Genomic DNA, 20858 nt, shown 5'->3' with positions numbered 1-20858 from the left:
TCCTTCCTTCTCTACTTCCTGGCCACTTTTAAAGGGGCAGCGGGCTCCTTTACAGGCCTCCGACGAGGCGAGGCCGCGCCCACCATTAAAGGGATCCTCCACTCCATGTTTTTGACAGGCAGAGAACGCCCACCCTGCTGGATGCTTACTTCAAAAGGCCAACAGCAATAAACTGGCCGCCAGGCAGAAACACACGGCATGCCCAATGGAGTTTTTAAAAAAATAAACTGAAAATGCTGAATCCGCTCGTCAGGATACAACTGTGCAGAGCTGAGACAAGCGCTTCCACGCCATAAAAGGTCTGGGACCTTATCTCAGAACAGCACCTGCCAACAAGCATTGCAAGGTGCATTGTCATCTAAACAAGGTGCAGCTAAACATCCCCGAGGGCAGCAAATTCAAACTGGCTAGTTCCTTCTGGAACCATGTAAGGCTCGACAGATCAGACTCTCCCACGATGCAGAGTTTCTCAAACTGCTGTTTTGGGATAAATAATTTGAGGCTGGGATAAACAAGCCAAGCACCAAAGCTCACTTAATATCCTCGCCCGTACTTTCAAAGAGCTTATGGATTTTGTCCCGCCAGTTCTGAAATCTGGTGCACTGCAGTAGATCACCGGTTGTTCTCAGCTTCTTCACCACACCCAGCCATCTCTCTCTCTCACACACACACACAATATATATATGACACAAACAGCAGTTGAATCTAGATCAGTTGTTAAAAACTATCTCAGATTTAAAATAAAGGCATATGGAATAAAGGGAGGTATATAGAGTTCGGTCACATTTCAGCCACAACCTCATAAAACAGGGTCGAGGTGTTAAATGGCATGTTCCAATGACATTTTGGTGGATAATTATCAATGGAGATTTAAGATGGATCCTTTAGGAAGGCAAGGAACCGGTTGGAGGTGGAAAAGGAAAAAGCAGCATTAATTTTGGGAGTTCGTAGTTCGTATTTACTTCTGGTTACCACTCACCAAACCTCTAAATTGTCTCAACACCACCTCCCCCCTCAAAAAAATACCTCAATGCCTGCCAATGTAGTGAATCAAAGTCCTCTTACTACACCAACATGACAATTGAGGGGCCCAACGCCACTCGATACACCAGCTCAAATTATATCAGGGTGTTTTTCCCCCTTAATAATAATAATTTTTATTGTCACAAGTAGGCTTATTAACACTGCAATTAAGTTACTGTGAAAAGCCCCAAGAATTACCGCTCAGGAGTTCTTCAAAATTTGACACTGTGGTGTCAAGATTTGGGGGGGGAAAAAGAAACATGTTCAGATGACTGATATTTTGGACTTGGGAGTGCGACACCATCATGTGCAATGCGGTACCAATGTATACAGCGAGTCACTCACTGGCTATAAAAAAGTGCCCAAAAAAGCAGTGGCCTCCTCTTGCACTACAAATTCTAATTCTATGATACTGCTGCCATAACAAGATTATAATAAAGCTTATAACATCGACTACTGAACTCACCTTTTTGAGATGCTGAATTGTAGCAACAACAATTGTGTATTATACCGAATGCTTGATCACCAAGTTGACAACTATTTGCACGGGAGGAGATTTTGATCAATTGAATTATCACCTCAGCACTCCAGTTTTACTGGAGTAATTCAATGACAATCTCCTTTTTCTTTACCAATACAAAATCAGGTTTTGCACAAGATGAATTATTGCAAAAGACAAACCTGCATTTGTACCGCATCTCCTGATATCACAGAGCACGTCACAATTTCATGTGCAGTTAGTTACCATACAGGAAACTAAGCAGCCATTCAAACCAGAAAGTTGCACAATGTAATCATGACCAGTTTTAGTGATGTTGGCCAAGCCGGGACAACTCTTTACCCAGGAAAGTGGAGAGTAATAATTTTTTTCTTCAAAATAGTGCAAAAATTGGATAAGATCCATCAACACCCACTTTAGGAGCAAGAGCAGGCAGAACCTGTTTACGTCTCAAATGGAAAAATTGCACTTCAAACAGAGCAGAAGACCCTTATCAGCACATTGTGAGGATCAGCCTAGATTGTGTTAATGGAGTGAGACTTTAACCCACAACCAGAGACATGATCAAGCAAATTAGTATCTTGAAAAAAAAATGCTGAAAGATGACCCAATAGTTCTTGAGGCTTTGATAACAGTACACAATATTTAATCATGCAGGAAGCTAATTACAGGCCTTCAATGTCACGAAGAATCATAGAATTTACAGTGCAGGAGGTCATTTGGCCAATCAGGTCTGCCCCGGTCCTTGGAAAGAGCACCCTACCCAAGCCCACATCTCCACCCTATCCCCAACTAACTTTTTTTTGGGACACCAAGGGCAATTTAACATAGCCAATCCACCTAACTGCACATCTTTGGACAGTGGGAGGAAACCGGAGCACCCAGTGCCAATAGTGTAGATACATTTATGGGGAAACCAGACAGACATGAAGCTCAGGTGTGGATGGTTACAACAGTAATTCAGAGGAACGATGAAATAGGTTCAAGTGGAGTAGGAACACTAGCATGGGCTGACCTGGTTCCTTTGTGCTGTTCATCCTATGTAACACTTTGTAGCAACTCGTCAATATTGCCACAAGTGTAAGAATTTGCAGTACAAGCAAGCGTTTTGTTTCAGACCCTCAACTCCAGGAACACAACACAAATGGTCAATCAAGTCACTAATACCTGTTCACTGCCTCATTGCAAGGAAGTTGGTCAAATGTGGCGACTTGCACCAAAATCAAGTTTGGAAGCCAACAAATCCAATGGCTGACTATGGTTAAACTCATCACAATGAGGTACCAGAAAGTGTGAGACAGGCAACGGAGAGTAAAGTCATGAAGTACTCTTACGGTGGGGTTTATTCAGTAGTATACCCATTCCCAACTGCCCAGCCAAGATCAACCAACTCAGCAGATGGAGGGTTGAATCAAAGATCTGCTTTGCATGATATACCAGAGAACGTCTTTACTGGGACTTATTACAACTGGTTTTTGAAATAGGTGCTCTTCCATCAAGCTAAAACGAAGAGCAATTCAATAAGAAACTGAAAACCATATTTTACCATGCATCAAGACTTTGCGGCAATTCTTTTGACTTCACGCAAACACGGGGTGAACGTGCAAACTCCACACGGCCAGTGACCCAGAGCCGGGATCGAACGTGGGATCTCAGCGCCATGAGGCAGCAGTGCAAACCACTGCGCCACCGTGCGGACCAGAATTTATTCTAATAACCTGCTCGCAGTGACACCTGATGCACCATTCCAATAATCACAAGACTTTCATTTCAACTCCATAGAACAAATGGTAGGCTGGTAATGTCGGTAATTACACCCATTACCCTCACCCATTTGGTTTCATTACCTCAGAATTCATATGCACGTGCCTCAAACTCACTATCCCATAAACTAGCAAAAATTGGCCGAATTCAACAAGAACTCAAGTGAAACCACACAATATTGGCAAGTAAAATCAGTCTTGCCATATTCAACTGGAGGTCAGCTTGACTTACTAGCTATTTAAGATTGTACAGGCATGCCCAGATACTCTTTCAGATGACATATTAAATCAAGGTTGGCATACAAGATAACCTTTGCACCAATGTGAACAGCAGGACGTTTTTACTGCTCCAGTCAATGGTAGACCTTCAAAAATCAACTGGTTGGTTGGTCAATTCTCAGTTGCTGTATGCACGATTTGGGAATTGCTGCTGCCCTAACCTAAATAAAACGGAGCAATTTCAAATGCAATCACTTGAGCCGCAGTGCAATGGGATCCCCAAGGACAAAACAATCACCACATGAATTCAAATTCTTTCAAAGGGTGAAGAATTCAACATGTCGTAGCATTTTGATAACAGTTCAGATGGGCGGCACGATAGCAGTGGTTAGCACTGTTGCTTCACAGCTCCAGGGTCTCAGGTTCGATTCCCGGCTTGAGTCACTGTCTGTGTGGAGGCTGCACGTTCTTCCATGTCTGCGTGGGTTTCCTCCGGGTGCTCCGGTATCCTTCTACAGGTCCCAAAAATGTGCTGTTAGGTAATTTGGAGGTTCTGAATTCAATGTACCCGAACAGGCGGCAGAATGCGGCGACTAGGGCCTTTTCATAGTAACTTCATTGTAGTGTCGATGTAAGCCTACTTGTGACAATAAAGATTATTTTGCAATCAGTGGCAAAGCAAAAGCAAGCACCTCAACAGTGCACCGAAAGATCCTGACCTGTGATGAGATGCAACCTAGTTTGAAGGCAATCGCCAATGGCAATTTGCAAACATTTTAGTTATCCTTTTTTCAGGGTCAGGTTGATTGTTTGGAACTCATTGCTGTTAAATACCATGACCTCAATGATCAAAGCTTCACTTTTTAATGGGGTTTTCAATCAGGAAATTTTATCAGGACAACTGATCTCGATTGCTGGCTTGGCAGGGATAGCCACAGTGCAACCTATGTCCAAATAGAGAATGACAGTCTGCAACTTCCATATTTGCACTGAATCCTTGAGTTCGATTGAGGGGTAAATTAGAGAATGCCAACCTCGTTGAGGTCGCCAGTATCCCAGATGCCAGTCTTCGGTCAATTGATGGGACGGCAAGTTAGCACAGGTGCTTCACAGCTCCAGGGTCCCAGGTTAGATTCCCGGCTTGGGTCACTGTCCGTGCAGAGGTCGCACGTTCTCCCCACTTTTGCGTGGGTTTCCTCCGGGTGCTCCGGTTTCCTCCCAGTCCAAAGATGTGCAGGTTAGGTTGATTGGCCATGCTAAATTGTCCAAAAACTTTAGATGGGGTTACTGGGTTATGGCGATAGGGTGGAGGTGTGGGCTTAGATGGGGTGATCTTTCCAAGGGCCTGTGCAGACTCGATTGGCCTCCTTCTGCACTGTAAATTCAATGATCTATGGCTCAGTGACGGCAAGAAATTATAAATGTTATTGGTGCCACAAGTAGGCTTACATAACATTGCAATGAAGTTACTGTTAAAAAGGCTGAAGGCACTGGATGCAGCCCGCAATAGGCCAACAATATTTCTGTAGTATTGAAGACTTGTACTTCAGAACTACGCATGCGCCAAACCATTGTGCAATATAGAAAGTTACCCACGAATGCGGTGTCCATAAAATGCAGGACAAAGCCAATTACTCCCCAGTCTACACTCACACAACATTGAATGCACCAACGAGTGCTATGAAGTGGCAATTGAACAACAATAACCTGCTTAGGGTTCCATTAGGGCCACTCGACTCCTGACTGACCTTATAACAGTCTTAGTCCAAACATAAACAATAGAATGCAAGGAGCGAGTAACTGCCGTTGACATCAAGGCATCATTTGAACTACTGTGGCATCAAGCCCTGGAAAAACTGGCTATTGGGGTGAACTCTCCACTGGTGGAGTTATACCCAACGCATGATTGCAGTTAGAGGTCAACAATCTCAATCCAGATCAACTCCCTAGCCACAGAAAAGGCATTTGACTGGGTCGAATGGAAATACCTCAGGTACTGGAGAGGTTCGGGCTTGGAACAGTGTTCACCTCCTGTGTAAAACTCCTATACAACGCTCCCATGGCAAGCGTACGAGCCAACAACACCAACTCCCGATACTTCCAGCTGCACAGGGGTACCAGACAAGGATGCCCACTGTCCCCGTTGCTGTTCGCTCTAGCGATCGAGCCACTAGCAATTGCGCTCAGAGCAGCAAAATGCTGGAGGGGATCCGAAGGGGCGGCAGGGAGCAGTCTCACTCTATGCAGGTGACCTGCTCCTCTACATTTCGGACCCACAAAGCAGCATGGACGGAATCATCACGCTCCTGAGAGTTTGGCACCTTCTCGGGCTACAAACTAACATGAGCAAAAGCAAGATCTTCTCGGCACACCCACAAGTAGGGGGGACAGCACTAACGGGACTGCCGTTTACAAGCACAATACAAATTCCGCTACCTGCGGATCCAAATAGCCCATGACTGGAAAGGGATCCACAAATGGAACCTCACCAGTCGGACAGAGAAAGTAGAAAAAGGACCTGCAAAGATAGAACATATAACATTACAGCGCAGTACAGGCCCTTCAGCCCTTGATGTTGTGCCGACCTGTGAAACCACTCTAAAGCCCATCTACACTAATCCCTTATTGTCCATATGTCTATCCAATGACCATTTGAACGCCCTTAGTGTTGGCGAGTCCACTACTGTTGCAGGCAGGGCATTCCACGCCCTTACTCGGAGTAAAGAACCTACCTGACATCTGTCTTGTATCTATCTCCCCTCAATTTAAAGCTATGTCCCCTCGTGCTAGACATCACCATCTGAGGAAAAAGGCTCTCACTGTCCACCCTATCCAATCCTCTGATCATCTTGTATGCCTCAATTAAGTCACCTCTTAACCTTCTTCTCTCTAACGAAAACAGTCTCAAGTCCCTCAGCCTTTCCTCATAAGATCTTCCATCCATACCACGCAACATTCTGGTAAATCTCCTCTGCACCCTTTCCAATGCTTCCACATCCTTCCTATAATGCAGCGAACAGAATTGCACGCAATACTCCAAATGCGGCTGCACCAGAGTTTTGTACAGCTGCAACATGACCTCATGGCTCCGAAATTCAATCCCTCTACCAATAAAAGCCAACACACTGTACACCTTCTTAACAACCCTCTCAACCTGGGTGGCAACTTTCAGGGATCTATGTACATGGACACAGAGATCTCTCTGCTCATCCACACTGCCAAGAATCTTACCATTAGCCCAGTACTCTGTCTTCCTGTTATTCCTTCCAAAATTAATCACCTCACACTTTTCTGCATTAAACTCCATTTGCCACCTCTCAGCCCAGCACTGCGGCTTATCTATGTCCCTCTGTAACATGTAACATCCTTCCGCACTGTCCACAACTCCACCAACTTTAGTGTCATCTGCAAATTTACTCACCCATCCTTCTACGCCCTCCTCCGGGTCATTTATAAAAATGACAAACAGCAGTGGCCCCAAAACAGATCCTTGTGGTACACCACAAGTAACTGGGCTCCAGCCTGAACATTTCCCATCAACCACCACCCTTTGTCTTCTTCCAGCTAGCCAATTTCTGATCCAAACTGCTAAATGACCCTGAATCCCATGCCTCCGTATTTTCTGCAGTAGCCTACCATGGGGAACCTTATCAAACGCTTTACTGAAATCCATATACACCACATCAACTGCTTTACCCTCGTCCACCTATTTGGTCACCTTCTCAAAGAACTCAATAAGGTTTGTGAGGCACGACCTACCCTTCACAAAACCATGTTGACTATCTCTAATCAAATTATTCCTTTCCAGATGATTATACATCCTATCTCTTATAAACCTGTCCAAGATTTTTCCCACAACAGAAGTAAGGCTCACTGGTCTGTAGTTACCGGGGTTGTCTCTACTCCCCTTCTTGAAAAAGGGGACATTTGCATCTCATCTTTACATAAGCCTCCTTCTTCCTCTTGAAGAAGACACACTTTAAACCACCTTCCTGCCTGCCGGTACACTCCTGCAACTTTGAAACCTTACTCCCTCACTACTCTCAACCTCCTGTATACTGGAGCTACAATTCAGGTTCACAAGCCCCTGCTAAACTAGTTTAAATTTCCCCCCCCCCCCAAAAGGATATTGGTACCCCTCTGGTACAGGTGTAGACCACCCCGTTTGTAGAGGTCCCACTCCCACTCTCCCTCGCGGGGAGAGTCCAGACGATCAAAATGGAAGTACTGCCCAGGTACCTCTTCCTACTTAGATCCATTCTGATCTACATCCCCAAGACCTTTTTCAAAGCACTAGACAAACTAATCATGGCATTCGAATGGGGAGTGGAAGAATGCTGGGATCCCAGAAGCCGAGTGGGTGCGCGCGGAAGAGGCCTCCTGCATGGGGACCTCCCTCCAGGCCCTCGCCACGACGGCACTCCCACCCCCACCCAAAAAACACTCCAGCAGCCCGGTGGTGATAGCCACCCTCCAGTCCTGGAACCAACTACGGCAGCAATTTAGCCTGACCAAAATGTCGGACAAAGCTCCCATCTGCAACAATCATAGGTTCACATCAGCACTGACTGACTCCACCATCAAAAGGTGGGGACAGGACGGAGTAACACCAACAGTCAGGGACCTATACACAGACGGCAGGATCGCAACACTGGACAAACTGACACAGAAATTCCAGCTAGCCTGGGGGAACGAGCTATGGTACCTGCAACTCAAAAACTTCCTACGAAAGGAGACAAAGACATACCCCACAACCGCCACGACAGACATTACTGGAAGAGTTACTGGACGCAAGCATACTAGATAAAGGAAACTGCAGCAACACATATGACCGACTGGTAGAAGGGGCTGACACCGTACTGGATGCAACAAGAAAGAAATAGGAGGACCACCTGGGGATTGAAATAGGGTGGGGACTCTGGAGCAAAGCACTGCATAGGGTCAACTCCACCTCCATGTGTGCAAGGCTCAGCCAGACGCAATTTAAAGTGGTACATAGAGCCCACTTAACAAGAACCCGTATGAGTAGGTCCTTCCCGGAGGTGGAGGATAAATGTGAACGGTGCCAAGGAGGCCCGGCCACACCCACATGTTCTGGTCTTGCCCAAGACTTGCAGGGTACTGGACAGCCTTCTGCGAGGCAATGCCCAAAGTAGTGGGGATGAGGGTGGAGCCATGCCCGCAAGTGGCAGTCTTCAGGGTATCAGACCAGCCAGATCTATTCCTGGGGAGGAGGGCGGCTGCCCTTGCCCCCCTGATCGCCCACCGTAGAATCCTGTTCGACTGGCGGTCAGCAGCACCACCCAAGGCTGGCTGTCCGACCTCAGAATCTCGACAAATGGAGAAAATCAAATTCGCCATCCGAGGGTCAGACGACTGCTTCCACAGAACGTGGGAGCCATTCACCCAATTGTTGTGGGACCGGTTTGTGGCCAACGAACAAGGAGAAAAATAGCCATGTCGCCAAGAATCAGGGGAAAGTAGCCGAGGCGGGGGAGGGATAGACCAGGAGAGGGGGGGGGAACACAGCTAAACCTAAGAGGAAAGAAAGGCGGACCACAGGCTGGGGCAGGGGAGAGAAAGAGTGAAGAGACAGGGAGCAATAGAGAACCAGGGAGGTGGGGGGGGCTGGTAAATGATAGCCGGAAGGAGGGCACGGGAAACGATAACAAACTTGCCATCTACAGGAACAGAGAGTAAGGAGAATCGAGGTGAAAGACGGGACAAACGGCTGAAGCAGAGGTGAACAGCAGCGAAAATCATCTGGGAGAAAGTGACAACACCAGACACATTCGAGTATTGCCCTCTGTAATTGTTTCTCCGCCACCCAAATGTATATCTACCTCCCCAGTCTCCATGCACCCCCCCGCCCCCCAACAAACAGATGCCTACTTATGTGTTGTAAATAATATTGCCAATTGTACAGAGATGCTGCTGTTGAGCTGGTGCATAATACCTTACCAGTTACTTTATTTTATATTTCTTTTTTATTATTACTTTTGGGTTTTTTTGTATGTTTGTGTGTGCCCTTTTCTATATATACATATATATTATTTTTGTACATAACTTTGTTCAAAAACCCAATAAAAAACATTTATAAAAAAAACAATCTAAATCCAAAGGACATCACTGCATGAATCACTCGGGTCCCAAACATCTTCAGCTGTTTCATCAATGACCTTCTCGCCATCATAAGATCCAAGGTAAAGAAGGTCACATGATCAAGACCAGTCAATACTTGACTCCAGTCTGACATGTCATTGAAAGCAAACTGCTGATATTCAATACCCACAAGCTACACAAAATTTGAAACGTTCACAATCCTATAAATTTTTAAACCTGCAGAAAGAAAATGAAACCTGCCAAAGTCAATAGGAATTGATGAATCAGTGGTCTGTAGTAACAAGCAGGTGTAATTTACGTTAAGAGTTACGAACCAAAAGCACACGGTCATTCATAACCAGTAAGAAGTCTTACAACACCAGATTAAAGTCAAACAGGTTTATTTGGAATCACTGGATTTCAGAGCGTGGCTCGTTCATCAGGTAGCACAAGTGGATAGCACTGTGGCTTCACAGTGCCAGGGTCCCAGGTTAGATTCCCTGCTGGGTCAGTCTGTGCGGAGTCTGCACGCTCTCCCCTTGTCTGCGTGGGTTTCCTCCGGGTGCTCCGGTTTCCTCCCAGTCCAAAGACGTACAGGTTAGGTGGATTGGCCATGACAAATTTCACTTAGTGGCCAAAAAAAAGTTAGGAGGGGTTATTGGGTTACGGAGAGAGGGTGGAAGTGAGGGCTTAAGTGGGTCGTTGCAGACTCGATGGGCCGAATGGCCTCCTTCTGCACTATGTTCTATGTAAACCTGTTGTACTTTAACCTGGTGTCGCAAGACTTCTTAATGTGCCCACCACCCAACGCCGGAGTCTCCACATCATTCATAACCAGAGAAGTGAAAGCCTGTTGGCTTTTTACTGGCAGATATCCAATTTTTAAAATAGTATTAAAAAATACATTGAACAATTAAAGATAGTTCCCAGTTCTGCACGTCCAAACTTCAATTGGGAGCAACTACTAATAGTTCAAACAAATCTACACCGCAGGAATTGCGCGCAAATGAGATTCCAAACACTAAATTCAATCTCTGAACGAGTCAATTCAAATCTTGTACAAGAATGTCATGCCTTGATGCAATGAGTGGAGGCCCGCCTATAACTCAATTTCAGGAAGACCGATGCAAAGAAATTCCAGAGTAGACTAATCTCCCAATCAGCCTCCTTGGGTTCTGAATTTCAGTCCCACAAAGCAATAAGACAAAGGACCAGATCACATTTTGGACAAGCCAATTTTTATTAAGTGTTCATTAGTTGCTGTTTTACACTTTGTTGAAGGCTGCCACATCAACAGACTGCACGCAATCTTCAAATGCAGTGATAGTTTCTTCCAGCATATCTGTTCCCACCTGAAAAGAAATACTCAATTAGAATATTCTAAGATGTAAAGTTCAAATGTATGCACTAGGACCACCAAAACCAGTGCTTCATTTGTATTATTCCACTTGCCTCAGCAAATGATCAAATTATTGACATAGCTGTATTTGCAACAACACTGTTACACAGTGGTGTGACCACGATGGAGCCAATACAAGCCAAACACCAACTTCAACATTCAAGTTTGAAACAGTTCAGTTCCTTATTGACCACAGTGCAAGACTGAAAGCGACTTTGATTAAAAAGGAAACAATGCACATAAAATACTAAGACGTGTGCCTCGTGAAGTACTGAAGTTGCCAGTGTTATTTTATCCGAAGTCAAAATCAAATACTGTGCCTGCCATCTCAAATGTCACACCACAAAATATTTCTGAAAAGGAAAAATAGCTCATGCTTCCTCATCAATTCCTCTCCATTGGTGAGGCTGCCAATGGCCTGTCCAGAACGGAATTTGTACAAACCACCTCTTACCCTTCACCCACCTTCCCTCCTGCATGATTCAGGATCCAAAATTCCGCAAGAGTGGTCAATACAAAACTCAGTTCTTCTTGAAATAAGAAACGTGTTTGAAAAATGAGAAAGGTTGCAGTGTCAAGGTTTGCGAAAAGAGTTTAAGAATCGGCAGGGGGACATCAAGAATCAGGTTTGGGAAAAAAGAATCAGGTTTGGCTTGTAACATGCTGGCCAAGCAATGTATTCGGGGCACAGTGATCTTCTTCAGAATCAGTTTAGCAGCCCAAAATGTTTTCTTACTTGCCAACAATTCACAACAGATTAAAATGGCGAAAAGCAAGCACACCACAATTTGTTTAGTACAAGCTTTCAAGCATTAGCAATAGCTACTTTAGCAATGAAATTGCAATTGGGTTGAGATTTGTTTGCTAACCAGTAACTGAAACCACATTCTTACCTTGTCATCTTCAACTACACATTGAATCTGTAGCTTCTTGATGCCATAGCCCACTGGAACCAGTTTGGCTGTAATGGAATAGACCAGTTTAAGAGAATGCACGAAAGCAATGACATAATCAGCCCATGTCAGATATAATCAAACTGACAGCAGAAAAGCCAACTTTTACAGGCAATGCCTATAACCACAATTGAGTTCAGATTGGCATTTTCCTGTCAGTTAATCCTGCAAAGTCAAGTCAATTCCACCTCGAGGAAAAGGTGGCAATGTGAGACGTCGAAACTTAAAGTAAGCTAACAGCAAACAAAACTTGCCCGTACTTAATCTTTATGAATTATATTTTCTCAACTACATTTCTAATTCAACTATTTCCTATCAACCTGCAGTCCAGGAAATCTAATTACACAAATTTGTCACAAAAGATGTAAATAGGGCGAGAAGAATTCAGTTGCTCTTGCGCCAGGATTCAGAAATGTTGACAATGCAACATAGGAGCACAGTGGTTAGCGCTGCTGCGTCACAGTGCCAGGTTCGATTCCCGGCTTGGGTCATTGTGCGGATTCTGCACGTTCTACCCGCCTGCGTGAGTTTCCTCCGGGTGCTCCAGTTCCCTCCCACAAGTCTCGAAAGATGTGCTTGTTGGGCAAGTTGGACATTCTGAATTCTCCCTCAGTGTATCCAAACAGGCGATGCAGTGTGACGACTAGGGGATTTTCATAGTAACTTCATTGCAGTGTTAAAGTAAGCCTACTTGTGACACTAATAATTATTATTACTGGAAATGAACTGAGCACTGCCTGGATAATAGCCGATGCCCATGCCTTAACCTATAACAATCAAGATGACCTGGCGGCGAAAGGTTCCAAACCAGTATGGTAATTACTACAGCAGATAGCTGCAACTTGCAATCAGAAGGAAATTGGTTTACTGAGCCGTCCAACACTCCTGAATTTGCCAAGACTGATAGTCTAAAAGACATACTGAAAATGGATTGTCCCAAAAGCTGGCCTTAGCAAGAGTTGAGCATTGCAAATCTGTCAAGTGAGCTCCCATTACACAAGCTCAACCAAGGAGACCATCTTAATTTACAATATTACTGTTAAACACAAATCAAATAATACTCACAAGAACCCCAAACCAAGCCATCCATTATCACTGAACGTACACACTCCTCCAATTTGCCCATGTCAGTTTCATCGTCCCATGGTTTCACATCCAGCAAGATCGATGATTTAGCAATGAGTGCTGGCTCTAAAAGCATACATCATAAATTAAGCGTGTCAGTCATTTTAAGGATCAGATTCCAATCACATGTACCACAGTTCTGGCCCCAACTGGTAGATGTCAGTGCCTGTGCTCCAAACAAGCTTATTCCCACCCGACTTTAACTTCAGCTGCATATCATTCTATTCCTTTCTTCTTCATGTATTTACCTGGTTTCTTTTTCAAAGCAACTTTTCAGCTCAAAAACACCATGCATTTACTTCAAAATCTCAAATGTATTAACAATTTTGATCCAAACACCAATGAAAAGCTTTATGTTAATAACAACGCAAGTTGAATTTGAACAGTATACGAATGCTCAAGCATAAGCAAATATGGCGCATTTAAAATAATGGATAACCACTGAAATACACGTAATTTATTAACAATATCTACAAACACTAACATTTAAGAAGCATCTAATTTACCCTCAGTTTATCAGAAACATTGGCTTTGTCAGATTAGATTAATTCACATCACTGATTCAGTCGAAAGATGGTGAATTGGAATCATCATTAAAACCATTTCATTTCACAGTTCTACCAGCATAAATCCACTTAAAATAGGCTGCAGCGTATCTACAGTACAGAATGGGATACATTACAGTACAGAATGGGATACATTAAAAATTAAGCATTTTTTTCTTGTCATCCAGCATCAAAAGGACTTGGATCTGTGTCCTTTAAAAGAACCTCAAGAAACAGTCAAGTTACGTGAATCATATTTACACACATCTGCCAGTATTTGCAAAACACTGAATCTACACCACAGATCCATATTGGGAGACACCATAATTAAGCATTCTTGTCTTCAGACCATTGTACGAAATTGTAACTTGATGGTACATACTTTTGGATTTTTTAGCTTCATATTGAGCGAGACGCTCTTCCTTGACCCTCTTAGCCTCTGCACTTTCCTGCAAGAAACAGATGTAAACAGTCAATTGTGCTCAATGGAACTTCAGCATAAAATTATGTACTGGACTGGTTTTGTCAGATTGTCAAAGCATAATCATTAATTCAGCCGAAAGATGGTGAATTGTAGAATCATCATGAAAACCAGTCTCCAACACCAAGAAATCACAAACAAACCAAACTGATACTCAACTGGCAGGATTAACTGCTATGGCTCTTCAACCAACATTCTTAAACCACTACCAACCAAAGCCAATTTAAATATAAATAGCGAACTTTCAACCGATCGTGATCCTAGAGAGAATAGGCCACAATCCTGGACACAGGTCATATTTTATCTGAAACACTTAACATCTCCAAATTTTGTAGCAATCCTACAAACCGGTGTTAACAGGTGCATTTGTTTTGGGAGCCACCAGTTGGATATACTTTGTACCTCGTACCTCCATCATACCAGCAATTTTAACGGCAGAGTTTGAGGAAGAGGTCTGAAGCCATTAAATTCTGGACTTATTAACATATCGACCTGCAAGAGTATCAGGAACAAAAAAAAAAAAAAGAGGGGCTATCTAGACATGGCAAAATACTACAAAGCAAAAGTATCCTCAATTCAATATTTGTCTCAGATAATCAATCCAGGAGGAATTCAGTCACATACAGCACAGGTCAAACTCTGTACAGAACCCACCTCCTCATCATCAGATCCAAAGAGATCAATGTCATCGTCATCATCTTCCACAGCTTTTGCTGGTGTTGTATCTGCTACGTTTTGTGGGCCATATTTACCAAGAGGCTGCTTAACACCCGGAAGGCTGTCAGTGGTGAAAGTTCAAAAATACAATAAAGAATTAGGTTAATATCCAAACTGACTAAATCATAGTGGCTTAGATTTAACCATAATATAAACAGCCAGTGTCAGCATTTGCAACCTCATCACATCTAGAATACCTCCCCCTCCCTAGCAGTTACCACAGAAGGCAATTAGAATCTGCCTCCAAATAATTTCTGATACAAAATCACTTCCACCTGGTCCCCAACGATCCTAAACTGTAAGAATTCAGAAAATGGGTTGGTTTGCAGCTAAAACACTTTCCTCCGCTCAATCCTTCCAAAATTACAAATCAAAAGATAATTCATGATCTGTAAAACTCTTGGGACACAAGCTACAAAATACATTCATACCTTTTGTTTCAGGATTATTTGATTTCTAGTAGGAAACCAAGTTAGATGAGAGGCTTTTAGAAAGCAATTTGTCAGAACTGTTGAACGAATATTTTCGGCAATATATAAATCCTAGGTCAGAAAATTGTTCTCACTCAAATACAATTGTGGCATCTCTGGCGCTGAAATTTAAATAGTTAATGCAGCGAGTCTTTGGATTAACCCAACGACTGCATCATAGCTAGAAAAATTAAATACAAGTCCATAGTTTTTGCAATGTGTAATTCAAACACAATGCTGAGTACATTTTTTGATCACTGGGGCCATTGATTTGCAGTGTTAAGTTAGTTATGTTCTTAAAGGATTGTTGCAATCACGTTTCCTGAGCCGTAACAAATACAAGATTTTGTTGAAACTGTCCTACAGTAAGGTTCAAGGCAAACCTTGTCAGGTTCTGAGGAGTGTCTCAGAGGAGATGGGTAGAGGTGGAAAAATGGGAAAAGATGAGAGCATAGGCAGCTGAAGGCACAGCTGTCAATGATGCAGCTATATTTATAAATTAATATATATTACGATGTGCATGAAGCCAAGTTTGGAGAAGTAGAGACTTAAGCATAGTAGGGCTGGAGGGGATTAATGATGTGTGGGGTAAGGCCATGGAGGAATTTTGAAAACAAAATGTTTTTTTATATTGCGGGGTCATTAATTTAGATGAGTAAGCATTGGGATGGTTGATGGATGAAATGGAATTTGATGAGTTAGGATACAAGCAGCATAGCTATGTTATCTGAAAGACTAGCTAGGAGGGCATTAAGATATTCAAGCCAAGAGTTAACAAAGGTGTATAGATGGGGGTTGCAGTAGCAGACAACATGCAAGGTTAGAGATGAAAACAGGTGGGATTTGCTAACAGAATGAAAATGAGGTCAGGAGCTCAATTTCAATGATAAATATAGGGTTACAGCTGGATCTTCAAATTCAAAAGCTGGAAGTTTTAAAGTGAGGGGAAAAACGTCTATTTTGATCAGAAACTAGAGGGATTTTAGATTAAGAACGGTTTATTACAATTCTTTCTTCAAAACTCGCAAAGTGTTCAGCACGCAGTCATCATTTTATTTCAAAAAGCTTTCCTTATTGTAATATGAAATTCTGTTTTGATCACACCCATTCCTTTTTTAAAAAAACTGTTTACCTTCAACAATGTTTTAAAAAACACAAGAAAAGGCCACTTGGGGCTCCTCGAAACATCTGCCATTCACTTTCACAGATCACGTTCAACCCATTTTTAATTCTTTCACAGGACGTGAGTGCTTTGACTCAGTAGCAACAGTCTCCTGAATCAATGATGTGGGTTCAAGTCGCAGTCTAGAGAATTGAAGGCATAATCTAGTGACACTTCAGCGGTTGTAATAAGAAATTAGAACATTAGGATCGAGAATGCCCTGCCGGATAGGATATTGGGTGCAGATTCCAATAGCAGCCTTCAAAAGGGAACTAACTAAATATTTTGAGTGGGGATGGAAAAGAAGCAGAGTGAGACTCTCTACTTGACTGTTTTTCGAAAGTTCTGATGCAGGTTCAAATGGCCTGCTGTGCGAAATTATTCAATGACGCAGAAGTAATTTTTAGTTGGGCATATCTACTGACAAATGAAGTAATAAATAATTTAAGCAAATCAACATCAGCTGGAGAGGGAACAGTACCAAAAATCTATTAGACTTTTCTGAATTATAAATGTATTGACATTAAATCTACAGAAACATAATGGAACAGAAGTAGGAGCCAATTCAGCCCTTCGAGCCAGCTCTGCCATTCCCAACTCTGCCTCATCTCCACCTTCCTGTCCACTCCCCATAATGCTTCACCCCGCTAACACTACTAAATAAAAACCTATCTATCTCCTCAAATTTGTTTAGTGTCCACTGCACTCCTAGATTTCCACAGATTCAGCACCCTTTGAGTGAAGTAATTCCTCCCCATTTGATTTTGATCTGCCATCCCTTAGTCCTTTCGCTCTGGAATGTCCAACAAGGAAAAATATCCACTCTACCTCTACCGTGTCAATACCCTTTAGCGTCTTATATAGCTCAATTAACTCAATACAGCAGTGAGAATCTGCCTCCTTTAAGTCAACTGAAGTGACATACTCAACAATAAACCTGAATTATGTATATCAATGATATACAAGTTGTCAAGATTGTTAAGTATGGATTATAAAAGTACCAATATGTTAGAATTGTATACTGGTGAGGCCACAACTGGAATATTGTACACAGTTCTGGTCACAATACAGGAAGGACATTATTGCTCTGGAGAGAGTGCAGAGGAGGTTTTCAAGAATGTTGTCAGGGTTAGAAAAGTGTGCATACAAGGAGCGATTGGATAGATTGGGGTTATTTTCCTTGGAACAAAGAAGGCTGAGGGGTGACTTAATTGAAGTTTACAAAATTAGGAGGGGGCAGAGATAGGGTGGACAGGATAAAATGGTTTCCCTTGGTGGAGAATTCTGGAACTAGGGGACATAGATTCAAGTTAAGTGGCAGAAGATGTAGAGACGACACGAGGGGAAACTTTTTTTATGCAGACGGTAATGGGAGTCTGGAATTCACTGCCTAAGTTGGTGGTGGAGGCAAAGACCCTAAAGTCTTTTAAAGGTGCCTGGATCTGTACCTTAAGTGCTCTAACCGGGTGCAGAAAGGTGGGATTAGAAAGGGCACCTTAGGCTGGCATCGACAAGATGGGCTGAATGGCCTCCTTCTATGCTGCAACTTTTCTACGATTCTATATCTAATTGCATTATTTAACAGCACCCTCAGTCATACAGCTAGCTACATCATGAAAACAAATCAACATGTCCATTAATTTCATCACTTTGTTTGTAATCATATCAATGATATTACTACCTAATTTGCACTATTCCAGTTGCACTTATCATGTGAACTACTTGAGTCATAATAAAGTGTCAGAAACAGATGAGAGTGTAACATACCAAGCCTTTGTGCTTTCATAGGACAGGATGTGATTATACCACCGGAGAGCATGGTAGAAATCAGCTGAAGGTGGAGCATCAAGAGCTTCAAATACAGCTATGTCAGCTTGAGATGGAACATACCTTGAAAAATAATTAAATATCTCAAAAAACTACAAACTCACAACAGGGGTTACATACACAAAAACTATTGCACATTAAACTAGATACAAAACTAGATCGTTCAATTGAAAGAAAAATCAAAGATGACTTTATAAATTCAGGAGGCCTCATCTAGGGCCCCATTATGTGTCTGTGGGGGGCTGAAGAGTTTGGGGGGGGGGGGGGGGGTGGGGGGTCTGGAGGCGGAGAGATCGTGTCTGGAAGGGGGGGGGGTTGTACGTGGCGACCGGGCGGCGGTGTGGAGGCCCGGGTTTGGGGAGACCTAGTTTGGGGGTGGGCCCGGGTTTGGGGGGGTGGGGGGCCCGGGTTTGGGGGGGTGGGGGGCCCGGGTTTGGGGGGGTGGGGGGCCCGGGTTTGGGGGGGTGGGGGGCCCGGGTTTGGGGGGTGGGAGGCCCGGGTTTGGGGGGGGGGGGGGGGGGGGAGGCCCGGGTTTGGGGGGGGGGGGGGGGGGAGGCCCGGGTTTGGGGGGGGGGGGGGGGGGGAGGCCCGGGTTTGGGGGTGGGGGGGTAGGCCCGGGTTTGGGGTGGGGGTGGGAGGCCCGGGTTTGGGGGGGGGGGGGGGGGTGGGAGGCCCGGGTTTGGGGGGGGGGGGGGTGGGAGGCCCGGGTTTTGGGGGGGGGGGGGGGTGGGAGGCCCGGGTTTTGGGGGGGGGGGGGGGGGGGGGAGGCCCGGGTTTTGGGGGGGGGGGGGGGGGGGAGGCCCGGGTTTTGGGGGGGGGGGGAGGCCCGGGTTTTGGGGGGGGGGGGGGGGGGGAGGCCCGGGTTTTGGGGGGGGGGGGGGGGGGGGGGAGGCCCGGGTTTTGGGGGGGGGGGGGGGGGGGGGGGAGGCCCGGGTTTTGGGGGGGGGGGGGGTGGGGAGGCCCGGGTTTTGGGGGGGGGGGGGGGGAGGAGGCCGGGTTTTGGGGGGGGGGGGGGGGGGGAGGAGGCCCGGGTTTTGGGGGGGGGGGGGGAGGAGGCCCGGGTTTTGGGGGGGGGGGGGGGAGGCCCGGGTTTTGGGGGGGGGAGGCCCGGGGTTTTGGGGGGGGGGGGGGAGGCCCGGGGTTTTGGGGGGGGGGGGGGGGAGGCCCGGGTTTTGGGGGGGGGGGGGGGAGGCCCGGGTTTTGGGGGGGGGGGGGGAAGAGGCCCGGGTTTGGGGGGGGGGGGGAAGAGGCCCGGGTTTGGGGGGGGGGGGGGAAGAGGCCCGGGTTTGGGGGGGGGAAGAGGCCCGGGTTTGGGGGGGGGGGGGGAAGAGGCCCGGGTTTGGGGGGGGGGGGGGGGAAGAGGCCCGGGTTTGGGGGGGGGAAGAGGCCCGGGTTTGGGGGGGGGGGGGGGGGGAGGCCCGGGTTTGGGGGGGGGGGAGGCCCGGGTTTGGGGGGGGGGGGGGGAGGCCCGGGGTTTGGGGGGGGGGGGGGGAGGCCGGGTTTGGGGGGGGGGGGGGGGGAGGCCCGGGTTTGGGGGGGGGGGGGGGGGGGAGGCCCGGGTTTGGGGGGGTGGGGGGAGGCCCGGGTTTGGGGGGGGGGGGGGGGAGGCCGGGTTTGGGGGGGGGGGGGAGGCCCGGGTTTGGGGGGGGGGGGGGGGAGGCCCGGGTTTTGGGGGGGGGGGGGGGGGAGGCCCGGGTTTTGGGGGGGGGGGGGGGGAGGCCCGGGTTTTGGGGGGGGGGGGGGGAGGCCCGGGTTTTGGGGGGGGGGGGGGGGGGGAGGCCCGGGTTTTGGGGGGGGGGGGGGGGGAGGCCCGGGTTTTGGGGGGGGGGGGGGGGAGGCCCGGGTTTTGGGGGGGGGGGGAGGCCCGGGTTTTGGGGGGGGGGGGGGAGGCCCGGGTTTTGGGGGGGGGGGGGGGGGGGGAGGCCCGGGTTTTTTGGGGGGGGGGCAGGGAGGCCCGGGTTTTGGGGGGGGGGCAGGGAGGCCCGGGTTTTGGGGGGGGGGGCGGGGAGGCCCGCGTTTTGGGGGGGGTGGGGTAGGCCCGGGTTTGGGGGGCGTTTTTTTTTTGGGGGGGGGGGGGGGAAGCCCGGGGGTAGAGCAGTGCCAAATAGAGTCTGAGCTAGGCCGCAGGCGGCCGGACGATGTCCAACACTTTCGCAATGGCGACAATCGGCGCTTCGCCGTCTCCCCTCCCACTCCGTCCCCTCGGGTAGCCTTGGCCCCGCCTTACCCACCCCTCGATGTAGCTCCGATCCGCCAGGTAGTCGTTAAGCACCTTCAAGCCGGAGGCGGATTTGAGGTCTCCAAATCCCATGTTTTATTCGAGGTGAGGGGGCTCCGGTTCCCTGTACCCTTAACTCGCGCGGCGGCCGTTAGAAGAGGCCGCGCCGCCCGCGCGCTGCCTTTATATCCTCACCGGAAACCCGGCCATGGGGTGGGGGTGGGTCATCGGCCCGAGAAATAAAACAAGCACAAAACTTCAAAATAACCATCAATACCTTATCTCTTCATCGCACGAATTGATTCTCAAACATAAAATTTTAAAACATTTGAAATTAAAATAAATCCGAGAGGCT

At 46.6% G+C, this 20858-nt stretch overlaps 1 protein-coding gene across 1 annotated transcript; it reads right to left on the bottom strand.

Annotated features, from left to right (window-relative positions):
- Positions 1-10827: 10827 nt before the first annotated feature.
- Positions 10828-20693, bottom strand: eef1b2 (eukaryotic translation elongation factor 1 beta 2). The gene is made up of 7 exons (XM_072482934.1): positions 20517-20693; positions 18226-18348; positions 14764-14887; positions 14011-14077; positions 13024-13149; positions 11899-11966; positions 10828-10958 (listed from the first exon to the last, which is right to left on the bottom strand). The coding sequence occupies exons 1-7, from the start codon at positions 20594-20596 to the stop codon at positions 10872-10874; spliced, it is 675 nt and encodes a 224-aa protein (XP_072339035.1). The 5' UTR covers positions 20597-20693; the 3' UTR covers positions 10828-10871.
- Between the last annotated feature and the right edge of the window lie 165 nt (positions 20694-20858).

Source organism: Scyliorhinus torazame, chromosome 2, assembly GCF_047496885.1.
Source record: "Scyliorhinus torazame isolate Kashiwa2021f chromosome 2, sScyTor2.1, whole genome shotgun sequence".
Lineage (NCBI taxonomy): Eukaryota > Metazoa > Chordata > Chondrichthyes > Carcharhiniformes > Scyliorhinidae > Scyliorhinus > Scyliorhinus torazame.
This window is presented reverse-complemented; position numbering and strand designations above follow the sequence as displayed.

Bases quoted from the DNA above. Each gene is read 5' to 3' on its own strand.
- eef1b2 (XM_072482934.1), bottom strand. From the start codon at position 20,596: ATGGGATTTGGAGACCTCAAATCCGCCTCCGGCTTGAAGGTGCTTAAC. The intron at 14,078-14,763 runs GTGGGTTCTGTA...TGTTTCTTGCAG, and splicing joins TTGGATCTGATGATGAGGAG to GAAAGTGCAGAGGCTAAGAG. The intron at 10,959-11,898 runs GTAAGAATGTGG...ATTTCTTTTCAG, and splicing joins GTGTAGTTGAAGATGACAAG to GTGGGAACAGATATGCTGGA.